At 36.9% G+C, this 10,909-nt stretch overlaps 1 protein-coding gene across 3 annotated transcripts; it reads left to right on the forward strand.

Annotated features, from left to right (window-relative positions):
• Positions 1-8,127: 8,127 nt before the first annotated feature.
• On the forward strand, positions 8,128-10,587 carry LOC116267683 (26S proteasome regulatory subunit 6A homolog). 3 transcript variants are annotated; one of them, XM_031649551.2, is made up of 3 exons: positions 8,128-8,327; positions 8,508-8,624; positions 8,722-8,947. In XM_031649551.2, exons 1-3 carry the CDS (start codon positions 8,226-8,228, stop codon positions 8,788-8,790), a joined length of 288 nt encoding a protein of 95 aa, XP_031505411.1. In that variant the 5' UTR covers positions 8,128-8,225; the 3' UTR covers positions 8,791-8,947. The 3 variants fall into 3 exon arrangements, with proteins under 3 accessions (XP_031505411.1, XP_031505410.1, XP_031505409.1); XM_031649550.2 differs by lacking the exon at positions 8,722-8,947 and adding an exon at positions 10,522-10,587 and having other exon boundaries at positions 8,128-8,624; XM_031649549.2 differs by having other exon boundaries at positions 8,128-8,624.
• Positions 10,588-10,909: the final 322 nt, after the last annotated feature.

A 10,909-nucleotide genomic window follows, 5' to 3' on the forward strand; every position in this document is an offset into this window, starting at 1 on the left:
AAATGGCTGGTATGGGGAGGTTATATTTTCAAATCTATATGCCTCCTCTTTCTTTAAAAAATATTTTTTTAATGACATGTTTGGCTCCTAAATCGAGCCAAGTTTGAGTTTTAAATGTTTGGCTCCAGAATGGAGCCAAGTTAGAGTTTTAAGAAGTCGAGCTTGAGTTAGTGAAATAGAACTTGATTCAAACTCAAACCAGGTTTGAGTTTTTTTCAAGACACTTGAGCCAAGTTCGAGCTGGCTCAACTCGGACCGAACTCACTCATAAACAGACCTAAGCAAGGTGGCATATTATATCCTCTATTCGTCTTGATGGCATTGATTATTGTTTATTTGAGGCGAGGGTTGCTGGTCATAAGACTAATGTGGCTGTCTTATATCTCTTTCTCTCGCAATGGAGTCCTTCCGACCAATCAGACCAGTTTACTCAAATGTCTTCCATCTTACCAGTCCAAAACCATGGCTGTATTCCTCCTGAAACCAGAGTGTGTCTTTTTTGGTAGAAATTCTGAATAGTCTTTGACCAAATTCCTCCGCCCAAGATCCCCTATCAGCAAGGAATGGGTTAGAACTCTAAGTTGGCGTTTGACGGCCATAGATAGAAATCATGGATAAAAAGCCATGGACAAAAATGCTCAGATAAAAAATTCTTTCCATCTGTGATTTGCATAGACAAACATATCTATTGGTTAGGCGTTGAGAGAAGGAGAAGGATTACCTTTGCCATGGCTGGGCTGCTGGAAATTTGGTGGTGGTTCTTTCCACTCCTTGAGATGCCGTGATGGAGCAACAACTGATGCGGTGGTGGGCACTACGTTGCTACTATGGTGGTGTTCATTGAGTGTGACCAAAAAAAAAAAATTGAAGCCCTTAATGCCCAGAATTTTCGTCCACAGATAAATGTCGGACCCCTACAGGTTCAACAGACTTCCATAAACAAAAAATCTGAGTTCTCGCTCTTCGGAGCATGGAAATTTTTTTACCACTTAAGATTGAGCATGGACGAAAAACTGAAAAAAGAGTATTCTTATCCCTCGTCAACATCCACACCCATCAAACACTCCCTAAAAGAAATTGCCAGTCGAGGGATGTTGGCCCATCTTAACAATTTGCTCGCTCGAGTAATTATCATGAACAACATGTTTACATATCTAGGCTGCATTTATGTCTCATTGCTGCCCCTGAACATGTAAAGGATCCAAGGCATTCTTGATTTTACATGATTGAATTCAAACACAAACCAACCGTGGCAAATCAATAAGTAGTTCATCTCAATACCTTTGGCCGATCACTTTCTAGATTGCAGTCTAATACGTACCTGTTTGACCTTATATGGAATGCCTTGGATCCTTTAGTTTGGGCTCTCATTTGTGGCCCTCACCATCAGCTTGGACTTTGCAAGCAATGGACCCTTCACTAATACGTGGTGGTAGGTCCGGACAGCTAGAAACACTTGGTGCTTACCATGAGAAGCAACTTGTTAACATCTTAGAAAAAGAAATCTTTTTACATGTGTTGCAATGCTAATATATTTAGCTCTCGATCTGATTTTAGGTTTGGATCCATCTTTATCTGTTTCGTTTTATGCTCTTTTATTTGTTCATTTAGATATCATGTTTGGACCTTGATTACCCATTTAATTTAGCTTTTGGATCCAAAGATCCAACATGCACATGGGGGCCCAATTCAGGGACGTTTTGTTCTTTTGGTAGTTAGTGAAATAGATTAATTGAGTTTGCCATAATTTCCTTGTTAGTTCTTGTTTTCATTTGCTGCTGTTTTTCATGCGACTTGTATTTCCGTGGGATACAAAATTCCTAAATCACTACATCAAAGTGGTATCAGAGATTGAGTTTCTTCTCCTCTTTTATACAGAGTGGTCGACAAATGTAAGGAGCGGTCCACAAGATGCAAGGGAAGAGAAAGACAAACTATAAGAAAATAAAAATAAGTGGAGGATGCTACGCTCTATATCTTTGAGATCGTCACCATATGATCACAAGAAAACAACTATCGCTTTGAGAAAGATTTGGCAGCATTGAGAAAATGTCGAATATGAGCAAAACAAAGAAAAAAAACCACAGAAGCAACACACATTTCAAAGGATGAACCACCATTGGACCATAACCAATGTCTTCACAACTCGACAACTGGTGTTTCACCCATGCTGAAACCCAGCTTCCTCATGACCCCACCATGCTTCTTCATATTCTTCCATATCTGTTTTTAACTGCAGGAAACCACCAAGTTAGCATTCACACTGCTTAGATATCTCCTACCGTTGCCACTCGAGAGCTACACTGCCAACATGATGTTGATGACCACACTGTTAACCAGCGACTAGCGCTATTGGGGCTTTCTTCTTCCCCATTGATTCTCCATGTAGATGGTTTAGATCTCTCCCATCTCACTAAGCCTACCACTGCATCCAACACCACCATCACCACCAGATGCATCCAACACGAGAGCCCAACGCTGCCTGTCTCCCTTTGAGAAAATTGGGTACCATCTGAGACCTAGAACCACCCGTCTTGTTTTTAACCCTCTTTACTTAATCTACGTCATACTTTTAGAGCTGATTTGGGTTGTATAAACCATAGTCACAAATAACTTTTTAGAGTTTTAAATGGTAAAGTTTTTTTTTAGGACGATCTTGAAAAAATTAAAAAAATATGAAAAATATGGTAAATTTTTAAAAAAATTAAAAAAAACTAAAATGGAAAAAAAATAAAACAAGTGAAAAACTAATAACACAGACATCCAAAGATAAGTAGATTTACAATAAATAAAAAAATTTAAAAACAAACTGTTTGGCATTAGAAAATGAAAAAATGAAAAAAACGTGAAAAAAACATGTTTCTTACGTTTTTAATATTTTTTAAACGTATTTTTTTAAGTTTTAAATAGCATTTAATTTTCTCACGTTTTTTAAAAAATAAAGCGTTTTTTGTGACTATGGACTATAAACTGAGTACTCATTTTTGGGCATCTGGTACCTCAAATATTTCTTTTTCTTTCGGTGAGGACAACTCTTCTTCAACGTAGGGAGAATGACGTACAACTAATATATTTAGTTTGGATTTTATAATGGATCCAGCTTTATTTGTTTCATTTAAATTCTTTTACCTGTTTCATTTAAGTATTGTGTTTGGACCTTTAATTATCTATTTTGGATCCAAGATCTAATGTACATAGGGGCTCCCATTTAACGGCATGTTTTGTACTTTTGGTAGTTAGTGAAGTTAATGATTAATTGAAGTGATTCTTTATTCCCCTTCTTTTTCTTTTTTTCTTCCCTTTCTTTTCTATGTATTCAAGTTCTTTTAAGGGAAAATCCCTTACATCACTAAATGAACACGTTGAGTCCATTATGAAACTAAGATGGGATAGGGGCAATGGGCATCCATGTACTCGCTTTGCTTGACTTCTCTACTCGACATTTCTACATAATCCTTTAAAAGCTTATTATATATTCATTGACAGATTCAGTTGTCATCTACAGCAAAGATTCATATTATCTCTCCTCATTAGGTGCTTTACATATCCTTCTAATATCAACATTGAACAAGGCAATTTGAGAATAATGTCAATTATTCACCTCTTGAGATACTTTCTATTATACCTACTATTTTTATTGTATATTTAAGAATGATCATTTGCATCACATGTTCAAAAGGAAGCATAATATCTCATTGCTGCATTGAATGTAGGTCTATAAGTGGTGAATCACATAAAGTCCTTTTTTTTTCTTTGTGTTATGTGTACTTTCTTTTTTCGTGATATCACAGTCAGATTGCAACAGTTATTCTGCATGAAAGTATTCCATCTTATGCTGCTTCACAATGGATTTGTGAATCCATTCTCTGCCAAGCCTTTCCAAAAACTCTACATGACTGAATTTTGTGTTCAATCTTGCTTGCATGTAGACATCTTTTTTGGGTTTTTTTCTTTTTTGCAATGTGAGTTGCTATAAAACCTAATTATTTTTAATGTACCACTCAGCCTCGACCTATTCTATCTAAGTCGCTGTAGAACACATTAACACCATTTATTATTTATTGCCTATAATTTGTCTACCCAGCTCGTGGTTTGCAAGTAGCAAAGCTCTCTTCTTTTCTTTTCTTTTTTCTTTTAATACTGTAGCAAGAGCAAAGACAAATCATTTGGTACTTTTTTCTATTTTTCTGTGGAGTTATTGGTGTTGCCGTCATTGCTTATTGGAAATGCAATGGTTGAAAGAGAAGGCAATAGCAAAAGCTAGCAGAAACTTTTCAACTATGAATAAGTTAATCCCTCGCATAAAATCACCATTGCCCTTAAATGGGTTCAACTATTTATCTTGTTCAAGGACCATTGTTGAGTGGAAAATCTAAGCTTAGGTACATGAACAGAAAAACGATAATACTACAACTCTAAATTGGAATTGAAGACCAATGGGTTGAGGGCTTTATTTTCTTGTATTCATCTAAAACCATTTCAGATGTCATCATTAAAGAACTTTATTTCAAATGATATGATATTGATAGAAGAAATCAAATTGCTCAATCTATTCATGAGCTAAGAAAGGATTCTGAGCCGCTCAGCAAATTAGTTAACACCTTGCTATATGGAATGAATAGGTCTTTTATGTGCCAACTCGAAATGATCTTGTAATGATTTAAGTGAAGTAGTGAGGATACAGAGGAGCCCTGTAGATCCAAGCTTGCTATGCACATTCTCAGACTAGATTGGGTTAATGAGGATAGTCTGCGGCAAAGGTGAGAAGGTCCGATCACATACTAAAGGGAAAACTTAGCACAATTTTAGTCCTTTTCCAGCATAGCAGATCCAGTTGGGTTTTTGGATCATTGGATGGTTTTATTATTTGGACTCATTCACTTATTGTTGGTTCAAGAGGCTAGTACACAAAGACTGCACCCCTTTTCTTCTTTTTTCTTTTTTCTTTTTTTAGTTAACAACTTGAGTCAGAGAGACATCCTTTATGTTTTTATCTTCTTTCCTTCATCAATCAAATTGTCTCTTTATTAGTTTAATTCTTTTCCAGTTGATTGTGAGTTAAAAACAATGTCTTCTTTCTCACTACGCCATTAACAAATGGAGAGAGTAAGAAAAAAATATTTTTTTCAAATGCTTGTTGGTGATCTCAGCCTTGATTATTAGCAAAGCGAAATCATTATGACTACTAAAATTCTCTCATTCAACTTTGTTTGTGCCACAATGATGAGGGAAGACTGTCATCCTTAAGTCATGAAGTTTGATTGTAATAAGGAAGATGGTCGTGATTTGGTCACATTGTGAAACTACAAAGGAAGTGAACAGTTCAATAAGAAAAAGAAATTATTTTGTTCTTGTTGCAAGAAGGAGAATCACATGCATGCAGACATTAAATAAAACGTCTCAATATATAAGAGTCAAGATCAGCTTAAATTGCTCAAAGGGAAAACGCCAAGGCCTTGTTATCATCAAATGTGCATTCAATCATGTCTCCCTCACATTAAGGAGTTGAAAAATTGCTCAAGCCTTTCACTGTTGCTAATTGTAGCACTATTACAATAAATGGAGAATGAAGCATATCTATTTCATAATAAAAGTTCAATTGAAATATTCTTCATGTCATCTCTTGCTTTGCATCCGTTATCTATGAGCATGATTACTTGACTCACAGTGGTGATATTATTTTTATTCCAACTAATATAATGTTTCAAGATTGAGCCACGAACAATATGATTAAGTGAAGAAATCAATCAATGAGAGCTGTCTCGTTTAAATCAAAGACATTGTGCTTTTGTCACTAATGCTAATTGTGCAGGAGAAGAAGACAAAAAATGACATGTTTCCCTATGGCATTTCTAAAGATAAAACTTATTATTGATGGATATTCATTTCAAGTGGGAAGTGTGTGTATCCTTAAATTTATTAAGTTTAGTCAATTTCCTTTCCCTAATTCTAAAAATTATATGAGAAGTATCAGAGTATGAAATGAACTATAATTATGTTTTTATCATTACTCTCATAGATGATGGAAATAGATATATATACATTGATACATCATAAATTGTTTATCATAGTTAAAACAATATTAGGCAATTGGTTTTCATATATTATACACTTGACCCGTTACATAACATTTGAGTAAATAATTCCTTGGCATCCCTATCTTTGGGACCTTGCCGGTGATCTCCTATAACCTCATGACTCATACGAGATTGTTACTTTGTAGACCATACTTATCTTCTTTGGTATGCCCCTAAAAGCTGAGTGGAAAAACTGATAGTGCCTTTGAAATAATAAAGTGTGTGCTCCACAATGACTCAATAAGCGTCAGTTGAGTCATGCATATACTAACACGCCCTATTAACAATGAAAGCTATATCGGGGTGAAATGAACCTATAAATTGTAAAGCTCCGACAACAAATGTGCGGAATAAATAATCATGAAAAGGATGACCATCATCTTTGTGAAGCTTTGATATTGAACTCATTGTAGACAAACATGGTTTGGGGTTCACCATTTCTGCTTTTTTAAGAACATTCATGATATAGTGTTACTGACAAAGAAAAGTATCTTTCCCCATCATAAAACACCTTGAGGCCAAGGAAATGGCTAAGACAATCAAAGTCTTTCATGAGGAATGTTGTCTATAAGTTTACTATGGATGAGATTCAAAGAAGTACCATCAACATAGACAAGAATCAACAGCCAGTCAAAATTAGTATGAAAAATAAAGAAGCATCCAACTATGAGACATGTTTCAGAATGGAAAGGGAAAGACAAAATGAAAATAGTTAGAGACACACGAGTTAAAAAAATTCGGTGACAAGTCGCCTACATATTGATTCTCTCACACTCATTTGCCCAATGTGAGATGTGAGATTTCTTAAAATAATTTTAGTTCTGTATAGTTATGAGCAGAAAACTTGTTTTCAACATTGGCATTTGAATTAATTTCAGGATTTGCATTCCGTTGGACTTTGCACAATTCAAAATTATTTCCCTTGTGGCAACCTGTACTATTGTCACCGATAACTCCTTTCTTTAGTTGTCAGGATCCGGCTGAATCTTTTGGATTTGAATGTTTATTACTTTGATCTTCTTTGCTCATACTATCATTTTGCTGGCTACTATTAACAATCTCCCCACAAACTCAGCTGCCCAGGTGGGCATTGAGTTTGACTTTAAATTTTGAAACGAAGATTTCAGTATGAGCTTGGTAAGAATGTCAGTGATTTGATGAGAAGAAGCCAAGTGATGTATCCGAATATTCGAAATTGATTTCTTTGCAACGCGATTTCTAAGCAAGTGGACATCCAATTCAACATGTTGGCTGCAGTGATAGGAAATCGGATGTGCAAACATGTGTCGCACAATAGATACTTTGCTTTAGAGCCAGATTGGAGATATTCTCAAGGAGGCCGGCGTGAGCGTTGCTCTCCAATCTTATCTATTTTCCCAAAGATTAAAGCAGTAAGCACATGTGATTTGGACAATCACAGATTCATACTGATCTTCGGTTTCTTTTGCTTCTGAGTATAATGATTGTCACTGGTAGGACATTCGTTTCTAAATACAAAAGTATAATTAGAATTCTATAGTGGCTTTTGAAGAACATGCAGCATAGGAATGCAAAATTAGGAGATTCTAGAATAAAATTAGCAGATAAACAGAAGAAAGCATTTGTTATACCTTAAAGTGTGAGACCCCAAATCAAGAAGCTATCATTTCCATTGCCTGCAGATAACAGATTGCATGCAGTCAAGGCTGTAAAAGATAGTTATATCAACCGATTAGGCTTCAGAACGACATAACCAGCATAACAACTAACGATGTAAACATTGTTCCGATTCCAGGGATTGAGGTCGATTTGGTAACACTGCACTTCAAAGGAAGGAATATGCGACACCTTGTCTATTTTAGCAAACACGGGTTAGTTGTTGTCTTTTTTACCCTCATTTTTTTAATCTCATTTCTAATATTTTCTTGTCACTTCTTAAACAAGGTGGACAATTTTTGCCCTTATTATTTCGATTTATTTGAAATAGATTATGAAAATTGGCTTAAAGTGGTCTTCATTTTACGATGAAGACGGCTTAAAGTGGTCTTCGCCTGTGGATCATGATCCAGTATCCAACTCGAAATCCGAACCAGAGGAGTCTTCTTCCTTAGTTGAGCGAGAAGACAGGTCTCGCTCTGTAAAGGGGAGGAAGGGGCAGGAGAAGAAAAGATGGCGGACAACTTCTTCGAGGAAGACCAGCTGGCGTCCATGCCCATCGAGGACATAGTTAGAGCTTCTCTTCTCCTCGACAACGAGATCAGGATCCTCAAGGCATACCCATTTCTCCCTTTCTGTTTCTCGATTTTTCTCTCTGGGTTGTGCCTATCGCCTAGTTCTGTGGGATTTAGGGGGGAATTCGAAGGCACTTCGGATGTTCTTCATTCGATTATTGGTTTTCCTGACGTTGAGGACTTTAATTGTTTCGCCCTGCTTTTGGTGGGTGACGTGAAGGATGAGATGCAGAGGACGAATCTCGAATTGGAGAATCTGAAGGATAATATCAAAGAGAACCAAGAGAAGATCAAGCTGAACAAGCAAATTCCCTACTTGGTTGGCAGCATTGTGGAGGTAACCGATCGTATTTCTTTCGTTCGTGGAATTGTTTTCCCTCGTAAATTTGGAGATTTTATCTGATAAATTGCGTTCAAGTGGTTGCTTGATGCAGCTCCTGAGAGGAGGACATGAACACTTGAGCAATCGAGTGATCATAATTGAAAGTCCTTTTTGTTCCTAGAAGAAATTGTTAACTGCAGGACATTCACTGTACAACCACGCTCCTAGTTCTCGTGTTAAATAAGCAATTGTAAGGCGGAAGAAACTGAGTATTGTGCATGCCCGTGGCTGGCAAATATATCTGGTTATACGAAATTATTAATATTTTGTTATTGGTTGCCAAATTTTATGCCTGTTGGAAGAAGATTTCCCACTTTTTAGAAAAAATTCTGTGCTTATGTGAAATTAGAACTCTCTCTGTTTACTATTTGGAAATCATTGCATCGTCTTTATTATCATGATTTTCAGCATCTTTGCTATTATCACTAGATCAATCACATCTATAAGGAAACTCAAAATGTGACCCTGCCACCAAAGACATAGTGGGAGATGTATAAGTTTCCACACCTACACCTGCTGAATCCTGGAGCATGACACCGCAATGCCTGTGACTTTTGTGTTTTTTTTTCTAATTTTGGAATTTTTCTTGGGATCTTTGAGATCTTTGATTTTGAACCAAGCATTGTCTGAGCCAAACCAATGATCATTTTATTGATGCTATGTCACGTAGGTACGATTATGAGTGTTGATACGGGTACGAGGAAGCGACTACGGGTATCGCATTTTTGTTAATCTTGGTACAGCCGTACGACAATAATTATATATTTTTAATTTTAAAAAATAAAATAAAGAGATATGACTCCTAATTGTGATAAAAACAACATAAACTTCTGCTAATCTCATAGGAACTCATGTGGATCGACTCTTAAAATCATAACGAAGCAAACAATGAACCTAACAAATGAATCAAGTATCAACCAAAGACATTAAAATGCACCTTCGTGGATGAATGTCCGTAAATTCATCCAAAAGCCCATATCACAGCCCCAAAATCCACGCCATTTTCAAGGAAACCCATCCAGACCAATCGTAATCAACCATAATAATAACTCGAGAGAACTCAAGAAAAAAATTGGAACCGGACAAAATTCATCCTCTGGTGCTGCTAATCAAAATCAACCAAAAAAAAAAAAAGGAACCACTAAACATCAAACAAGTTGACAGACAAAACAACGAAACACTCATTCGAGCTGCCCAAGCTATCAAACCCCCAAAAATTGCAACAACCCTAAAAACAGCCAAATGAAAAAACCTGTTATCGCCGACTCTGTGTCCGCCACCAGTCGCTGCCCAAGGTCCCGCCGGACGTCCGTCGCCAGCTGCCCAAGCTCCAGCCGGAAGACCAAAGAAGATTGAGAGGGAGAAGAAAGAAATGTCGAGCGTTGCAGGCAAAACAATTTAACATTAGTATGGTTTGGATATAGTTCTGATTCAAAACCAGATCCAAACATACCAAAACATACCAGCGTATCCATTTTGCCATACCAGCGTACCGGTAGGGGTACATGGATGTCACCCACATAGTATTGATGACATGGTAGGGGAAGATAACTCAACTAGAAAGAGGATGTTTCTTATATGATTGTACTAACGATCCAAATACTATCAATTTATCAATTACCGAATACTAACGGAGAGTTGAAGGAGACATATTAATGTAAGGCGGGACCTCTTGTATGGCTCTTTGACTGTGAAGAGAGACATATTAGATTAGATTGATTTCAGGGAGGACCAGAAATTCTTTTAATAGGCACGAAGCATATAGTTGAGAAATTTTTAATTGGTTATAGGCTAATGACGTGGGTCTTGTTGGACTGTTGTATATAACTATTAACATAGTAGATGTTTCTAGACCTCCCACTATGCTGATCGTGTGAGAAGTGGCACCATGCTGATCATGTGAGAAGTGGTGGCTGGCTTGCTGATCCTGTGAGAAAGAAGTGCAGATATGTTGATAGTGTGAGAAAGAAGAACCACCCACTATGCGTGTGAGAAAGAAGCGCTGGCTGAACCACCCACTATGTTGATCCACTATGCTGAGCGTGTGAGCAAGCCGTTTCTAGAGAGTGCTGATTGTGCAGACGTGAGAAAAGAAGTGCTGATCCTTTCTAGAAAGTGCTGGTTGTTAACTAAAGTTATATGAGAACTTCTGGATGTTTATGTTTTCCATATCTAAGAGATTACGTCCAACATAAACTCAATCCAAGATCATTGCCATGTGTTTTCTTGGGCTATACTGC

The sequence above is a fragment of the Nymphaea colorata genome, chromosome 14 (genome assembly GCF_008831285.2).
Source record: "Nymphaea colorata isolate Beijing-Zhang1983 chromosome 14, ASM883128v2, whole genome shotgun sequence".
In the NCBI taxonomy this organism is placed as follows: Eukaryota; Viridiplantae; Streptophyta; class Magnoliopsida; order Nymphaeales; family Nymphaeaceae; genus Nymphaea; species Nymphaea colorata.